The following is a 19,580-nucleotide window of genomic DNA, read 5'->3' as shown; positions in this document are numbered from 1 at the left end:
CCTAGCACTCGTGGCAGGGACATCCAGAACAGCAATAAAGTTTGATCAATGCAGGGGAGACCTCTTATATCAGACAATAGCTATTCATTGGGACACTCCCCTTTTAATGGGAAGCTAGCTTCCCCCTCCCCAACATCTGGGGAAAACTAAAAAAACAAGCTTTGCAGTGAAAGCTGACTGCGGGATATGTTTGACCTCATTATCATTAAAATCGCGCATTTAAATTAAATCACATTTCTGTTACTCTGCCGTGGTGGACGAGTTGGTTACATGTTAGTTTTTTTTTCTACCTTCGCCTCAAGGTTCCAGGTTCGATCCTACCTACCTACCTACCTACCAAAATTGTTCTTTTCAGTGCCGGGCAGTTTTTTTTTTTTTTTTTTTGTGACTCCCCCCAAACACGCACACATCCAAACACCTGGGCAACGCGGGGCACCCTCACTAGTCTATATTATAGATCTCACCTGTCTGTTTAAATGTATGTATGTCTCGCAAAAACTTTCAACAGAGGCAATGGATTTTCACAAGATTGGTATTGTTTTGAAGTTCGACCCTTCAGACAACAAATATCGAAAAATTGTCCAAAAACATTAATTCCTTCACCCTAAACAGGGCACTTTTCTACAGGGAGGGGTCGCTTTTTTCACCGATATTTTTTAAAGTCATTGCCTCTTTTCAATTTACTAGCCTTAATTTAAACCTTTGTCACTTCCGGTTTGGCAATGGATGCAACAGCAAAGACGTCACTTTTTAAAACTTTTTTATTTTTTTTTAACATTCTTTTCCTCCTTTGCCTGCCTACAACAACTTTTTTTATACTCACAATTTTCCTTTTTTGCTCAACACACACCTACAAACACCCAGGCAATGCCGGGCACCCAGGCTAGTCTATATATATAAAAGCGAAAATGTATGTGTGTGTGTGTTTGTATGTCTGCTAAAAAATTTCGACACAGGTCACGGATTTTCGCCAGATCGGTATCATTTTAAAGCTTGATCCTTCGCCCGACAAATATCGAAAAATTGGCCAAAAACGTTAATTTCTTCACCCTAAAATGATCAGTTTTCTACAGGGTGGGGGGGCAGCAAAAACTGTCCTCTCATGACGATGTCGCTTCTACGCATGCCTCATACAACGTCGTAACCTGATTTAGTTTAAAGATTAAAAAAACTGACCTAATTTCATGGACGTCATCTTAGGTCAGTTGGTTAGAGCGCTGGGTCATTATCTAAACGTTTTGCGTTTGAATTGTGGTGTGAGATATCTTTACTTTTTTTTTTTTTTGTTTTCTCGATTTTTTAAATTTTAATATTGAAGCAGGGTTATTTAAGCCATTTTTCACGTGTTTTCTTTTGGGGGGGTATTTTTCAGATTTCTTAACGAAGTTTTAACGTTCGTTTTTCTGTTTCACGTTTTCTTTTTTTGTTTTCCCATTTTTACATTTAACATCGTTCGTTTGCCTTACGTTAGTTTTTTTTTGTTTTTTAAATATTTACTTTGCTTATTCTTATGTTAACACCCCCCCCCCGCCCGAGTATAAAGTATAAAATGTTGAAACCAGAAAGGAAGTAAAGCTAACATCAGTGGGGACCCATTTTGTTGTAGAAAACTTATGAATAAAAGAGCATTTCTGTATTCATTAAAAATTAAAAATAACTTCATAAAAAGATTTTGGAAATATAATAAAAGAAAACGTATGAAATATCTTATCTATTTACACTGGGATTCAGCGTCTCCAGGGGCTCAAAAATGACACTTTTTAACCCATAGCGTTTGATCCATCCATTAGATTTTCCTGAAACTTGGCCAAAATGTGGAGGCCATTGTTCTTAATATAAATTCAGTATGAGTGACCCTGGCAAAATTCTGGTTCGCATCCCGCTGGGACTTTCAGGGCTAATAAAAATATGCCTTTTTGGAGCTCTTTTTTTTTTTTTTAATTTTTTTTTTTTCATATTACTCACAAACTTGATATGTATGTCTAAATAGTGGTTTTTCATGGTGATGAATTCAAATATACATGTCTTAAGGCATGAAGCTGCACAGTTCGTTCATTTTCACTGGGATTCGGCATTCCCAGGAACTCAAAAGGGGTCACAAATGCCTCAAAATTGCAAAAAAATTACACTTTTTACCCCATAACTTTTACCCCATCCATTGGATTTCTCTGAAACTTGGCGAAAATGTAAATGCAACGTTGGCCGTTTACATATCTCACATTCATCATTTCTTCACTATTTTTTGTGGCGTCATCTCACATGCAGCACCAGAGGAGGACCATGCACGCACGGCTTGTTTAAATTATTTTTTTTTAAACAGAAAGTGTAGTATTAAAGGAGTCAATGCTTTTCATATTTTTAGTTTTATTTATTTATTTTCTTTTGTCTATTTTTCTAGTTTTTCTTTATTTTCTTGAATTAAATCAGAAACGGCTTGACTGATTCTTTCTAAAAATGCTATTTTTCTTGCTCTTTCAGGAAGTTTTATGGGAACAAGTTGATGGGAATTCGGCATACATTTTATTTTATGAACGCAAAGGTGTCCAATTCAGCAAATTCATGCCTGACGTAACTGGAAAAGAACCAGATACACAAGAGATCGATGATGAATTTGAATCCGAGTATCGGAAAATGTGTGTCGTCCAATAGCAATGGTTGTGTTTGCCAAACAAAGACAATTGCAGCAGCATAACCACCACCACCACCACCACCACAACACCCGTTCATCGCCATCTGTGAAAACGATGATAATGACAGCATTTAATGAGATAAAATTATACTGTATTGGGGAGGAGGATGATGAGAAGGAGGAGAACGTGACGCCAAGTAAAACAAGGAGATACTGCTTTATTTTCAGACATTTAAGTTGGTTATTTTAACCCAAACAAACAGTTGATATGTAACCAACATTATCTGTGGCTGTGACAGATTTAATGGCAAACTTGCGTGGTTGGCAAAGCTAAGAAGCGGAGGCTTTGAATCAATAACGCTAACAAGGCTTTCTCAAAACACACACACACACACACACACACATTGGTAGCTGTGAAAATTCTTTTTCTTTTTATTTTTTTCTGGTTCGAAGTTTTAAGTTGCACTTATATACAGTGCTCAGTGCCCTTTTAGACAGAGCTTAATATTACATAAAAACAAAAAAAACATAAACTAACTTGTCTTTTCATAGTGTAATTCAGTGTTATATGAGAAATAACAAGAGTGCTCAATTGTGCAAGATCAAAAATATTTTATACAATGGACAATATATATTACTTTCATCATCCATCCATTGTGAGTCGCACTGTCAGTGCATCAGCTAATGAATCAATCATATTTGGTACCTTTTAATCCTGTGGGTTTAATTTTGGGTATTTTTGTGAAACCGAAGTTACTGATGGATTGGATGATCAAAATAATGTCTGTTGAATATATATAATACATAGATATTTATGCAAGATATAGTTAATGTAACACATAAGATATGCAATAGAAAAGATATCGTAATGCCAATGTAATGAGAATAAACACTGGTATTGTTTATTCTTTTATAACATTACCTGTATTTATTTCTCATTGCATTAAGTATATATATATATATATATATATATATATATATATAAAATTTACATAAGGATTCTAACAGTAAATTTAAGCATTTGAACAAGGAATTTATATAAATATTAGAACGGCCTACTTCGATGTGCACTAGCACAGATTAAATTGCGTATACTGCTCTAATGTATATATGAATTTAATTTATAAAGCTCTTTGTATTGAGCCCTTTTGGAATATATTTAAGTTCATTTTAACAAATTATTTTAACTTATATATAATGTTTATGATACATAAATGAGACCTAGCAAATAAAATCAAATTAATAATTATGTGCTGAGATTTTTTTAATACTTTGTCTTTTATTTTTATTATTAATTTTTGAGGTGGAGAATTGTTGTTTGTGTTACTTGGAGTAATTCGACTACGGTTCTCCTCTTGAGTGTTATTTGCACAACGTTTCGGTTGATGTAACCCTCTGACTTTCTTCTGGCGTATAAGTCACCATAAGTCGGAAGTATGTAGCTAACTCTTTTCCAATATCAAACATGGCGGCTTATACACCTGAAGAAGGCCAGAAGTAACTAAAATGTTGTGCAATTAACAATCAAGATGAAAACATAATTTTTTTTTTTTTTTTTTTTTTTTTTTTTTGATCTATCCGGTTTTGCCTTCATTTATCTGTATGTTTTCTCAGATTTTAGCAAATCTTTCTAATGAAAAATCAATTTCTCAGATTCGGAATAGATCCCATTCACGACATCAGATTGTTCACACAAAAAGAGCTAGATATCCTTTCAAATAGAGCTTTATAACGATAATAAATAGTTAAGAGAGGTATGATAAGCCAACTTGGTATTTGTACAGTTTAATCAAGACATTAAAAAATGAAAATATCGAAAAAAGGTTATAATGTACGTATCTGTTTGAAACCGAAGATCTCCGGAAAAAAATTTCACTTAATTTGATTGAGTATTTTTTTTTTTTTTTTTTTTTTTTTTTTTTTACAGTGGAAAAACACGTTTTTATGAGAGCGCGTTGAAGGCAGTCATCTTGGATTTATTTTTAACTTTTGTTTGGAGTTTAGAAGCGTCACAGGGAGATAACTCCAGTTAAAGCACCGACACTCCCTCCCCATCTTTAATTCTAGCTTTTCTTCCTAAAAATCGAACCTTTTACTCGGTATCATAACATTGTTTTTTCGCTGTAAAAAAAAAACTACTTGATGAAATTAAGTGAAAAAATTTTTTCTGAGAACTTCATTCCATAATGGATACATACAATTTAAACTTTTTCGATATTTTCATTTTTTTAAAGTCTTAATTAAACTGTACAAGTACCGCCAACTTTACTTACTGATTATATATAGTCATTCACAAACAGTTTTGCTGTATCACAGCTCTTTAGTGTGGCTAAACAAAACAATTGTTGCACGCAGAGATCGAAACTCTGTTAATTAATACAGGAAGCTAAAGAAAATGAGCTTTGCCATGCTTGCGACCACAGCGTTCAATATCAAAATGAAAGAGCTTTATATAATAATGTTATTAATGATGTGGAAAAGTTTTACTTGTCAAAGCAAACTCTACTGCAGTAAGTTGTTCCAAAATGTGCAGAACCTTTCTGTATTATTTCTCTCTTAATATCAGGAGTATTCAGTGCGTATGTATCTACTGACATGTGTATATACCCAAATGCAGAACTGTGTATAAAAAAGGTATTTAAAAAAATGACATATGTATATATAACTAAAGGAAAGACAAAGACTAAATAAATGAAAATAAATAAAAGATTTATATGAATGCTAATTTAAAACTGAACACAAATCCCTTCATCCAAAAAAAAAAAAAAAGGTGATGTGAATATCACTCCTTACACACCTAATCTTGACTTCTGTGAATGACCCCTTTCTCTATACTCATTAATACTGGCCCTTCATCTGTTGTAGACATGATATATACTTGTGTATTTGTAGCAAAAGATTGTGTAATGGTTTGGTGTTAATAAGAGGAATTGTTCCAGGTTAAAATCCAGGCCCATTTGCAAAGAAAACTGCAACCCTTGGTTTCAGTAATGAAGATGTTTACAAAAAAAAAAAAAATATATGTTCAACTTAAACCTTGGTAAAATTATTTTTAGGTTTAAATCTAGACAAGTTTTTTTTTTTTTTTTTTTTTTTTTTTAGGATGAAAGGTTTGTTTTTGCTTCAAGAGGATTGGCTTAAATGTAAGTAAGAATCTAAACAGAAATGAAAGAATAAGTTTTGAAAATAAAGATATTTACATGAAAAGAAAAACAATGGTTTATCTATAAAGCTTTGTTTTTGGTTAAGGACATAGAGCAGCTAGTTTAGTTTGTTTAAAATTTAAAATGTGGTTGAAAGACTAAGTATCTCTTCATACACAAATCAAGGGTTGACCTCAGTTTACACACAAGTATATATGAGTATGTATGCATGTAGTTACTGTATATCTCAGAAGAGGCCACTGTCTGCTATTTATGTAGCATTCATCTATGAAATATAAAGAGTTTTTTTTCTCCCAATTTGTACGCGTGTTTGGTGCAAATTCTTTGATTAACTTTTGTTGTCCATCTTTTCTCCCTTCTTGACTTTTTTACCAAAGGATTTTTGAAAGCTCAATTGGTTAATTTTATTGTTATTGAAACTGAAGCTCATCTTATCATTCCAACATGGTGCCTGTCTCGCCTCAACAGAGTCGCCGGATTCAGATTCGTATATTCCAAAAAGTAAATTTCCATCTTAAAATATAATCCAATCTTTTATTTATTTATTATTTTTATTTGTATTATTTTTATTTGTATTATTTTTATTTGTATTATTTTTATTTGTATTATTTTTTTTGCATTATTTTTATTTGTATTATTTTTATTTGTATTTTTTTTTGTATGATTTTTTTTTTGTATGATTTTTTTTTTTGTATGATTTTTTTTGTATGATTTTTTTTGTATGATTTTTTTTGTATGATTTTTTTTGTATGATTTTTTTTTGTATGATTTTTTTTTGTATGATTTTTTTTTGTATGATTTTTTTTTGTATGATTTTTTTTTGTATGATTTTTTTTTGTATGATTTTTTTTTGTATGATTTTTTTTTGTATGATTTTTTTTTGTATGATTTTTTTTTTGTATGATTTTTTTTTGTATGATTTTTTTTTTGTATGATTTTTTTTTGTATGATTTTTTTTTTGTATTTTGTTTGTATGATTTTTTTTGTATGATTTTTTTTCTTTTTTTGTATTTTACTTTCGGTGACTTTAGGCTGTGATTTATAACAGCACCATTATTTTTAATTTATTTTTTCTTTTTTACCTTAAAAATCCCCCCCTCCTCTAAAAAAAATATTAGCTCTGTAATATTGCCTTTTTTATTGAAAGAAAACCTTTTTATGAGTATTGACTGAAAAGATGTTCTTGGATGAATAGATTTTATTCAATTTGTATAAGGTTTCAGTACAGTTTATAAATGTCAGATATTTGAAAACTAAGAGAAAAAAAAACAACTTATTAATTCAGATTATAAATAAATGTTTTGACAATTGAACATTGATTGCAGATGTCTTTTCTTTTTTTTCACCCCCTTTTTTTATTGTCCTTTTTTCTTTATATATATTATATATATATATATATATATATATATATATATATATATATATAGGTACTTTGTGTGCAAGCGTAATCCTTATAGACTTCGAAATGACTGGGCCAATATTTTTTGAAATTTCACAGAAATGTACTTTATGTATCTAGGAATGTTCTTAGATAGGTCTTGTATTGGAATGCCTCCGATAAATATTGAAACTCAATGATTGAAAAAATCCCATTAAAGAAGGAACAGTCTGATTTTACCAAAGTTAACGCTTTTATACAACCTAACAAAGGAGTTTCTCACCGCAAAAGCAGAAGAACCCACCATATAAAATCAACAGAAGATTCTTTGATAAGACAGAGGCACATTCGAAATGAATGATTCTATTTAGAGCACAATTGAACCATGGTACTTGACTTTTGCATTTTTAACTTTAATTCAAGCAAATAATCAAATAGTTTTATAAAAGCAACAGTAGGTTCTCTACAGTGCAATGTAGACTGTCACTATGGGAAGGCATGTGATCTTCCTCCTGACTATAGCAGGCAATCGAGCAATTTAATTTTAAAAAATGGTCAATTTCACCAATTTTTATGACAAGTATTGGAAGCATGGCACTGTTATTGATCCTTATTCAATCTCGGATAATGTCATGTCTCTCTGCTAGTATATATATATATATATATATATATATATATACGCACACACATTATAGCATACATATAGTATAAAGGAATGGAGACAGAATGCTCAATTAAGTTAATAAGTGCGTATTGTACTTTTCCCTGTAATATTATACATTATCGAATGATTGGCTATGCCTCAAATTTCATGAATTAGACATAACTGTAAAACTGTATGATATGAATGGATTAAGATTCATTTTCACTGAAGCTTCTCAGCTCCATCTGATCCATGGAATCTGTGGTATTACATATCCAATCATTCAATAAATGTGTAACACACACACACACACACACATACCAAATATATTTCATTGAATCAAGTGGACATTTTATGTCTTATATCAAGTTGATCATTCTTTTTATAATTCTAACAAACGTAAATAAATCAGATTGAATAAAGTGAATAAAAAATTTTCAGAAAATAAGGTTTTTAATTTTTTTTTTTTTTCCATTATTTCTCAAGCTTTTGCTTAAAATCTTACAGAAGTTTGTTAGAACTGTATAAAGAATGGTCAAGAAATCAAATACACAGAATATACATTTTATTCAAGGGGGGATTCTGCCCTTCCCCACGCGCGCGCATGTTTGTTTTACAGTCTGAATGAAAATAGGATTGAAACCTTAAACAAAATAAATTAAAAAAAAAAAAAAAGATGAAACTTTTTTTTTTTTTTTTTTTTTCGACATGATTCATGTAATATGAACTTGATTAAAAAAAAATGGCAATTTTGAAGGAGGGGGGTGAATGGAAAAGAGCATATTTGTGTAAAGGTTGAATATAGCGGTTTCTAGTAGGTGTCAATCAGAGGGTGAGCATATACTGACTCTTTAAAATTTGGACACAACACTGTTGCAAACTTGTTCTATTTTCTGAAATTATCTGAATGTAGTGTGATCAATTTTCAAACAATGTGATTTGAGATTTAAATTTGTTGTCGATGTCTGCTCCCCTCTTTTCTCTTCACAATATTCGTTGTTCTAAAAATGTAGATGATCCATTTTTCTGATTAAGTTTGCTTTGGATTAAACTATATTTTTTATACTTTGTTGCTTTTGTTAAATCTACCAAACAAAGACTTTCGTATGTGTGCACATGCATGCTCTGATCTCTAGGGAATCTCAATACCTCAAACCACCCTACTCATTCCATCTCACACATTAAAAATATAACTGCAAGCAGCGATAACTATGCATAAATATGAATGTATCTTGTGTTACTTTTAAAAAAAAAAACGCTTGTCAAATCTATTTTTCTTTTATGGATGTATCCATTTAATTATATGATAGGGACGCTGTAAAAAAAAAATACTGTTTTGCTTTAATTTAGAAAAAAAACCTAAAAAAACAACGTGTGAACTTTAAAATCAAGTCAGGAATTTGTTAGAAAAATTAAAAATTGAAAAATTTTCTTTCAAATATCCATAAAGTAAACAAATGCCAAGCACATTTTATTGATTATTATGACAAACATTTATTTTGTGGCATCTTGAGATTCATATGTAAGTTTGGAAACTTTTAACTATCTATTTCGTTAAAGACAAGTATTATGGCTTAATTGACCTTGTAAACCAAAGAATTTTTTTTTTTTTACTGGAGCCTCTGTCATATCATTGAACCAAATTTTCTTAATTTTTTATTTAAAAAAAAAAAAAAATTTTTTTTTTTTTTATTTTATTTTGAACAAAAAATGCAATCAAATAAAATCTGAAGTTAACATTTTTAAATTTATTCTCTTTATTAGATGAAAGTCGACCATTAAGAAAAACAAAGAATTAAAAAAAAACAAAAAACAAACTTAGTCATATTTTGCTTTGAGAATCGGAGGAAACTATTGATACATGATTTGAGGAAGTAAATTGAGAGATACACACTGATATGGCCAGACAGTCTTAGATTTTTTTCATTCCACTCATCTGGTTTGCTAGAATGCATTATCTCTCGACGGAGATGGAGACAAAAATACAGTTATTCGCAAGAGCTCAATGTTTATTTATCTTGTGCTTTTTTTACATTATGAGTGGTTGAGAGTAAGAGTGATGCTTTTACTGATAGAAACAAAAATTCCCAAATCATAGATTTTTTTTTTTTTTTTTTTTTTTTAAATAATTTATTTTGATTATTGATATAAAGCCATTATTTTTTTTGTTCTTATCAAAGTTATAAAAAGCACTTAAAAAAAAAGTTTCTTCTAATATTTAGGTTTCGGATATGTTTCTTTGAACAAAATATGAACGGCTTCCCTGCCAAAAAAAAAAAAAAAATTTGAAAATCCTAATTTTTAATCTATTTATTGCAGACTATTATCCTCATTTTTATTAGTTGCTGTTTCACGACGTTTCGGCCAACTATACCTCTGGCCTTCGTCAGGTGATAACCGCGACGGATAGGAACTGTGAATCTCCTGACTGCATTCACTGCCTTCTGTAGTTGTCGTCTCAACTGTTGCAGTGAATGCAGTCAGGAGATTCACAGTTCCTATCCGTCGCGGTTACCACCTGACGAAGGCCAGATGAATAGTTGGCCGAAACATCGTGAAACAACTAAAAAAGATGAGGATAATAGTCCGCAATAAATAATGCTCATCTCAATGAAATCCAATCAAAATAATATAACCTAATATATATTAAAAACAAATCTTTTCTTTTTGATTCTGTTCTTTGTGGCATAATTTTCTTTTGCTGTGATGATTAGTTTGTCCAAAAAACATTATTTTTGCTACTAAAACCAAATTAAATAATACAAGAGTGGATCCCTTTTTTCCTCGGCACCCAAACCAACAGTGTAGACCATTAAAATGGCCATTTATCTGTTTACTGAAGTAAAGCTTTTGCCCCGTACAGTTCTAGGAGGTTCACTCTTCCAGGCTTTGCCTTCTCTCTTTGAGAAGGGGTTAGTTTATTGCTAATCTCCTGAAGTGCTCCTACCGGGGAATGCTGATGGAACTGCACAAGCAATTTTTGCAAGTCAGAATTCTATTACTCTCTGGTGCTATTTCTGCAATCCCATTTTTTGATCCTTGTGTCACATCTTCCACCTGCAAGAGGGAGATAGATATTCCATTCTGTTTAGCAATACAAATGCTATTTCAAACTTAAGCATGCTGAATGCGGGCAGAGTGATTTGTGAAGATGCTTGGACATATCTAAAATTAGGACGCATCGATTAAATCTCTGCATTTAGCTATGAAAACTTAATTTCAAACTTAAATGTAACTGGAGCCTCTTTAAAAGATACATGGGCATAAAATAGAAATAACTTTTTAATTTGTCTGACATTTTGTGAGATATTAAAGTTCTGAATTTTTTAGATGAGGGCTGATTTTTTATATTACTTAGACTATTGCTCTCACCTTGAGTGTTATTTGTGCAATGTTTCTGTCGGTTTGGCCTTCCACCTTCATCAAGCATGTCGGTTGTTTGAAAAAGACAGAAAATTTATTGGTTTTTGTATTTCTGTTAGTCAGTCTCCACTTTTTGGTTATTGTTTTGAATCTGTGAGAAAATCCCTCCTGTCGATTTTGGAGTTGCCTCCCCTTTGTAAACCAATTTTTATTTATTTATTTTTTCTGATTCAAAACAATGACCAAAAAGTGGAGACTGACTTGCAGAAAAACGAAAATATCTACAGAGCCAGTAACTTTCTCCTTTCTCCAAACAATATGCCTGATGAAGATCAAACGAAGGACAATCCGATCGAAACGTTGCACTAATAACACCTAAGATGAGACCAATACAAGTAATTTTGTGAGATAATTTGCATTATTCAGATTACTGTTCTTGTTTTTAATGTTATTTTCGCAACGTTTCAGTCGGTGTATCATCTAACTCAGGAATTTGCATAAAATTTCGAACCAAATTCTTTATTTAATCCATGCTCCCATTCCATCAGCCATAACCGGATAGAAGTCTTAATTCAGAATTGTATTCTTAGTATCGGCCATACTGAGAATTGAACCTTCAACCTCCAGAAGAGTGTCACTTACAACTGAATCTTACCTAGTCCTTTATCCGTTGTGACACAGATCTTTGTGGACAACACTTCAAATGAAAACAGGACTCTGAATAAGCCAAATTATCAATTTTCATCTAAAAAAAAAAAAAAAAAAAAAAAAAAAAATTCAGAAACATTAAGATACGTTTCTTTTCATCCTCAGCAATGGGTGGAAAATGAGTATTGTAGTTTATTTTTTTAATTCTGTTTGGTCCAGAGTCAGAAATAATGGAGGGGGGGGGTCTAAACTTTTTATGATTGATAGATCTGTTGGGTTTTCTTTCTTTGTTTTTTGTTTTTTTTTTTTTCTATTATTCATATATTTTTTATTTCAATGCATATAATAAAAAATTATTTCCTGCCATATAGTATTTAAAAAAATTTTTTTTTAAATTAATAAACTCTTAGTTTTAATGATACCATTTGGAATCCATTTAAAAGCGAAACGTTTCCTGCTAATCTGATAACATCTCTTTAATTTTGACGATGTAATTTAGAAGAAAGAGTTATCTTTCCTTGGCAGACATTTTGTGGCTCCTATCCCTCCCATTCCTTTCTTCCTTTTTTTGAAATTCCTGAGATCTTTAAAAGATATTTCAGTTTTGTTCTTGACTAGTGACCTGTGTGAATTGTCATATTAACCATTGGTGATGATCTATCCAGTGATATTTGTAAAAAAAAAAGAAAAAAAAAAAGGCCGAAATTCTGGAGTTGTGTTTATAAATATTTGACTGAAAATTCCTTTTTCAGTTGTCAAGACTTCAGATAAAATTTTCTAGACTGATTTTTTTTTTTTTTTTTTTTTTTTTTTGTAACGATCTTTTAAAATATTTAGAAAAAACTTTTTTTGTTTTTACTTGTTTTTTGGTGAAAGATGTTTACAAAAATTTTAAAGACTTTGATTTTGTAGGATTAAAAAAAATTTGGGGTTCGCATTACTATACACATAAATTCGAAAACGTTGTCAAAAAAACAAATATACAAGTAAATGTTATCAAAGGCAAGATAAATTACTCTTCTACCTTTCTGGAAAAGTTTTTAGTGGTTTTACTCACTTAAAAATGTGTAATCTGTTCAAAAATCAGTGTTTATCGATATATTTTAGAAAGAAAAATGGCGGCATGCTCGCTGTTGAACACGGTAAGTTTGGGAAAATGAGTTCAAACAAACAAATTATACAAAATACTGTTAGAAACCCACCGAATATATGTCCACCTATGTCACGGTAACATATGTTGAGTGAGTGTCTAACAGTATTTTTAAAAAATTTTTTGTTTAAACTCGTTTTCCGAAACTTGCCGTGTTGAACACAGTAAGTTTCGGAAAACGAGTTTAAACAAAAAAGAGTGAGCAGGCCGCCATTTGCATTTTTTAAATACATCAGTAAACACTGTATATTTTTCGAGCCGAATAAACACGTAACATTAAATAAAAACACTAAACAATTATCCAGTTAGGTAGAAAAGTAACTTATCTTGCCTTTGATAACATTTATTTGTTATATATTTGTTTTTTGAGAACTCTTCGAATTTGTGTGTAGTAAAACAAACCCATTTTTTTTTTTCTTAAACCAATGTTCATTTATTTTATTTATTTATTTGTTTTTTTTTTTTTTAGATTGTTTATATTTTATTTTTCATATTAAGAGAAAAGATTTATTTTATATCAATGAAATATAATTTAAAGACGTAATCTTTTTTTTTAATTTTAATCTTTTCTAAATTAAAAAAAATAACGAAGTGTTTTTTATATTTTTTTTTTTTGTCTTTTCAAGAAAGAATTTTTATTTCTTTAAAACCTTTTTTTTTCCGTTTTTTTTTTTTATGTCTATATGAAAAGATTTATGTACAGTTTCTTCGGAATAGATGTTTAAATTGTATTTTAATCTATTCCAATTGTAAAATGGATTTGAATGATAAGCAATTAAGAGAGAGAGAGAGTCATTGTTGTTGTATAATTTGAATGTATTGATAAATTATCATTTTTGTTTGATGTTAATTCAAGTGAGTGAAAGAATGAAGATCAAAAAGTAAAATTATTAAATTTCTACATTTTTTGTTCTTTTTATTCATTTATTTATAAGAATTTTGAATATTTTTCTCCAAAACCTAAGAAGTAATATTTGAAAAAAGAAAAAAAAAAAAAAAGAAAAGTTGTTGAACATTATATGCGATCTCATTTTATTATGACTTTTGTTTCAGAAAAAAAAATATTGAGATACGATTGGTTCAATGGATGCTAACACATACTATGGAACAGCCTCAGTGAACATTTCTGAATTTTTTTACATGAGGATCAGTTATTCATACTATTTGAATTCATCAGACTACTGTTCTCATCTTGAGTGTCATTTTTAAGGATGCATCATGCAGTGGTTAGAGTATTATTCTCCTGAAGGTTGAAGGTTCAATTCTCAGTGTGGGCAACCGAAAAATACACTTGCTAATTACTTAGGACTTTTAACCAGTTATGGCTGATGGAACAAGAGCACACTGCTTCCGTGAAGTAAATAACGGGTTCCATTTGAAATTCCGTACAAATTCACTAGTTCGACAAGATATGAAGAAGGCCAGAGGTTACGTCGACTGAAACGTTGGGAAAATGACACTCAAGATGAGAACAGTTGTCCGATGAATCCAAATAATACGAATGCAATAATAAAACTGGGAAAAAGTATGAACATCCTCTCCACAGATATTCCTAAAATAGGAACTCGTGTTCAATCGATTGTTTCCTGTTTCGACATTAATAGCTCTAAAATTGCGCTGCAATAAGATCAGGATTTATTTGAGAAATTTAAGCTATTGGCATTATTATTTTCATATTTAAGTAAAACGTTTATTTTCAAAAATTTTCGACCAATGTAATTGCTAGTCTTCTTCAGTTGCAACTTTTCAAACTTAGGAATCATGCCAGACTAAGTAACTTGTACGCCATTTTGAATTTTATTTATTTCTGTGTTCTAATAAGAACATTTATTGATCTCTTTTTTTTTTTTTTTTTTTTTTTTTTTTTTTTTTTTTTTTTTTTTTTTGTGAACTTGTAAACTTTTGTGACAAATCAGTGAATATTTCTGTTTACTATTTCTGCGAAGGTTCAATTTGGTGACCTTTTAAAAAAAAAAAATGGAAGGATTTTTGCATGATAATTTCTGTAGTAGATCATCCGAAATGTACTATAAGCCTTCACATTTGAAATTTTGCCACGTTAAGTTTTAAGGTATTAACCCTTTATCACCAGAATTTTTTTATGCAATAAATTTTTTTAATCATGACTTCCACACGTGATGGAAGTTAACGGGCAACTGATGCACAAACCCTCATTCACTTGTTGAACCGTGCATAGATGTTACTTTGAAGACTAGTTGGGCTGACGAGCCATAAGAGTAAGAAATTTTTTTTTTTTTTTTTTTTGAAAGACTTGAAAGTACAATCTGGCGGTAAAGGGTTAACCCACAATGATATATTGTTTTTCTGTCGGTCATGACCTTGTAGAAGTGTCAAGTATTATATTATTTTTAGTTTGTAGTGCGGATTGAATGTACAATTTCCAGATTACCTTAGAACTGATAACTAATCAATGCTTTTATCCATTGCGACACATGTTATATCAGATGAAAAGTTGTGAAAATAATCAAGATGAGATTAGTAGTATGAATAACCCGCACTATTCCAGAAAATTAATCTTTTTTGGTGAAGAAACCTAGAAATAGTGCTGTGCTTTTATTTACAGGATGAAAAGACTTGGGGTTTGAGTTGTCTAGATTTTCGAGAGTAGGAAATGCACCTTGGATTTATTTTCAGCAGCCTGCTAACTCGTTTCTTTTCCAGTTTTGTCCTTTAGTTCTTAAATTTCATGAAAGGCGCTTCTGGCATTGGATAAAGAATTATTGTTATTCGAGTCCACTGTTTTAAGTGGTGGGGGTGGAGGGGAATCTATTTAGACTTTTAATCCTCTCGTAGTATTCGTCATCATCCTCAAGTGGTTTCTAGCCTAGATAAGTTGTGACTCATTAGTAAATATACACCGTGAAGAAACCAGGGAACTATGGTAACACTATGAGCAGATATTTAGGGTGGATCCTGGCTTGGATAGGGCACAGATGACGGTCACGTCTTTGATAAGTATCAAGATTCATGCTGATAATTGAAATTTATTTGTAGCAAATGAAAAAAAAAAAAAAACGATTGTCATAAAATAAAAGGGGGTCACCAGTTAGTAAGTGCTAAATTCACCAACAGGTATCCGGAATGAAAGAAATGAAAACGTAACAAATATGAATGTCGATATGAATTTCCAATTTAGATGTGAAAAATATTTTGAGTAAATTAATTTAGAAAAGTTAAAAGTTGTGTTTGTAGAATGTTTGCAGTGTGGAAATATGTGTGTGCAGTGTGGAAATATGTGTGTGCAGTGTGAAATATGTGTGTGCAGTGTGAAATATGTGTGGAAGAAGACACAAATGTTAGTGTGTGTATGTCTCTGTGCTTGTTTTGTGTCGGTGAATGTGCAAGTGCGAGGCAGTTGATCATTGTGTGCGGAAATTGTTGCACACATTACACCTAATTCAGAAGCAAGTTCTCGCACAGTTGTGCGTTGATTGGCTTTGACTAAGGCTCTTGATTGTTTTAACATCCAATGGCTGACCACTGTTCATCATCTTCTAGATTCTCGGCGCTACCACAAAATTTCTTAAACCACCATTATGCTGTGCGTTCAGTAGTGGTTCTTGGGCCAAACACTTTATTGATATCACAAACTGTTTCAGCAGCTTTTCGGCCTGGCTTGAATTGAAATAAGAAAAATTGTGCGAATTTCCCTCTTGTATTGAAGACGTTCTGAAAAGAAGACATAATTGTTTTAAAACGATTGTAATTTAAATGATTAAAAAGAGCTAAAAAAAAACGCTCTTTAAAATGATATATAAAGTAAAAGGTATTATAACGAAAACCTATTTGAAATCAAAATTAAAAATTTTGCAAGAACTGAAAAGAAGACAATTGTTTTAAAACGATAGTAATTTAAACGATTAAAAAAAAACGCTCTTTAAAATGATATATAAAGTAAAAGGTATTATAATGAAAACCTATTTGAAAATATATTTGAAATCAAAATTAAAAATTTTGCAAGAACCTTCTTGTCAACCTAATATTAGAAAGTTGAGTAGTCATTTGCATGTGAGTTTCAGCCACCGTTGTGTGTGTGAGAGAGACTTTTTTCAATGTGCTATCTGGGTTTTCTTTCTTCTTTTACTATTCATATATTTTATTATTTCAATACATACAATAAAAATTATTTCCTGCCATATAGTATTTTTTTTTTTTTTTTTTTTTTTTAATTAATAAAATCTGCTTATTTTTAATGATGCCATTTGGAATCCATTTAAAAGTGAAACGTTTGTGTGCATATGCTTGGATTTTTATATCGGCCTCTCCTGACCTCGAAAAGAAAAAAAAGTGAGCATAATATTGTACAGCATTCAGTCGTCTCTGACCTTGTTGGACTCTGTTTTTTTTGTTTTTTTTTTATAAAAAATTTGTATTCCATGCGTTCATAATTTTCGTATTTAGATTCATCACTCAATTGTAAAATGTGATATTCTAAAGGTTGAAGGTTCAATCCTTAGTGTGGGCGATGGAAAAATACAATTGCAAATTACTTAGTCATGGCTGAAAGAACAAGAGCATGCTACCCCCCATGAAGTTAATGAAGGGTTCCGTTTGAAATTCCATCCAAATTCCAGAGTTCGACAGAAACATTCCCGAGGTCGACAAGATACACCTGAAGGTCAGAGGTTACATCGACTGAAACGTTGTGGAAATGACACTCAAGATGAAAACAGTAGTCCGATGAATCCAAATATGAATAACCACTGCCCATCTCAAAAATTTAAAAATTTTGTTTTCTCTACCCTGCAACCTCTCTCCCACAGAAGAGACATTGCGAGCCTATCCTTGTTTTATCGTTATTTCCATGGCAGGTGCTCGTCTGAACTCCAATCTCTGGTCCCCCCTCACCAATCTTTCACGAAAAACACCCGTCTAGCTGAATCCACTGTGAAAAATTTCCCCCACTTGTTATCTGTGCCTAAATCAAAACGCGGATTCTATGAACAAAGCTTCTTTCTTAGAACTGCACGCCTGTGGAACTCTGATCCGTCTGCCTGCTTCCCACCGGACTACAATTTGGATGTCTTCAAGTCCAACGTTAACAAATTCCTAATGAACCGCCCCCTTAAATAAACACTTCATCAAATCTCCACACTAACGTAATGTACTTGCAATAACCCTTATCCCTGAGTGGCTTCCAGGCCTTGATAAGTGGTGATCACTGTGTAAAAAAAAAAAAAAAAAAAAAAAAAATGAGCACGATTGATTTTCATTGGCTAAAAAAAAAATGTAGAATTCGTAAATGTAAAATTACAAAGAATAAGTTAAACAGACGGAGAAAGGAAGAAAACTTATACAAGATAATAATTTTTCACATTTGTCCGCATCTCTACCCTCCGAGTAATAACAGAAAAATGCATTATCTATTTTGCTCAAGTTTTTTTTTTTTTTATTTTATTAGGTGAAGTACTTGTCTATGATGTATCTTTTAAATCTTCTACATGTTTATTCAGCTGACTCAAATTTTAAACTATCAAAAACCATTAAACAATTTCAAATGACTGCTTTGGATTATGCTGCTGTGAAACCTGACATAGTTATATCTAATAAGTCAGAGAGAGCTGCAACCTTGGTTGAAGTGAGTGTCCCTAATGATGGAGGTCTGAACAGAGCTGAAAGGAAGAAACAGACCAAATATCAAAGGCTCATATATGATATGAAAAGAAACTGGAATCTTAGCGAGATATCAATCATACCAGGTATTATAGGTGCCACGGGGCTTCTGAAGAAGAACCTAAAGTCCTACCTAACTAATATTCCTGGTTAACCAAGGGCAAAAGAGATCCAGACAATTACACTTAAGCGGACAATAAGGATACTAAAGAGCTCTCGGCTAGTATAAAAAAAAAAGCAGAGGAAAGTTTGCAGCTGGTTTGGCTGCCCCCATACCCAGCATTATTATCTTAAAAGAAAGAAAATGAAAAAAAAAAAAATTTATTGAAATAAGAGCAACTATAAATTAATTCCACAAACAGAATAATTTTGTATTTGTTTCCTTATAAAAATTAAAATAAATATGTAATGCTACTAAACCTTGTGTCTAGAATCCTTATTCCAATTTTGATTAAAATCCATTACATGATTTTAATTCTAGAAAATTGAGTATACATTGTGACTAATTCTAAATGGTGTCGTTTCCTATTAATGCTCATTAGTGTTGGGACGGTTCATCAGAAAAATTGAAACTCTTGGGGATATCAGTATCGGAGAAATGTGTGCCTATTTTTCGATGCCAAAAACGATTCCTTTAATTATTTCATTCTTTTTTTTTTTTTTTTTGTTTAAAACAAAATCTTCTACTGGTAATAATAATATTTATTGATTTTAAACTACCAGTAAAACTAACATCTATAGATCACCCTCCCCCCACCTCCAAGTGTGTTTTTTATGCTTGAGAAAATATTTGCACATTTAACATGTCTTTACGGTAATTGGGTGGGGGGAGGGATAACTATTTTTTATATTTAAATATTTAGAGATTTATAAAGAATCGGAATTGGTAATTATATTGGAATCGTGCCATCACTAATACTCATGTTCCATGGTAGTTCTATTCTAGGCCCAAAACTGTTTCTTTATATCAA

The 19,580-nt window shown here is 31.2% G+C and overlaps 1 protein-coding gene across 1 annotated transcript in view; it reads left to right on the top strand.

Annotated features, from left to right (window-relative positions):
• Positions 1-3,156, top strand: part of LOC145276906 (ubiquitin carboxyl-terminal hydrolase 32-like) — a 477,530-nt gene extending 474,374 nt beyond the window's left edge. The window contains exon 34 of the mRNA XM_080128370.1: positions 2,479-3,156. Coding sequence (XP_079984496.1) covers positions 2,479-2,649 — 171 coding nt within the window. The 3' untranslated portion in view covers positions 2,650-3,156. The remainder of the gene's footprint in view (positions 1-2,478) is intronic.
• The last annotated feature ends 16,424 nt before the right edge of the window (positions 3,157-19,580 follow it).

This window comes from Euprymna scolopes, chromosome 1 (genome assembly GCF_053919585.1).
Source record: "Euprymna scolopes isolate OS-2025 chromosome 1, ASM5391958v1, whole genome shotgun sequence".
NCBI classification, from domain to species: Eukaryota; Metazoa; Mollusca; class Cephalopoda; order Sepiida; family Sepiolidae; genus Euprymna; species Euprymna scolopes.
This window is presented reverse-complemented; position numbering and strand designations above follow the sequence as displayed.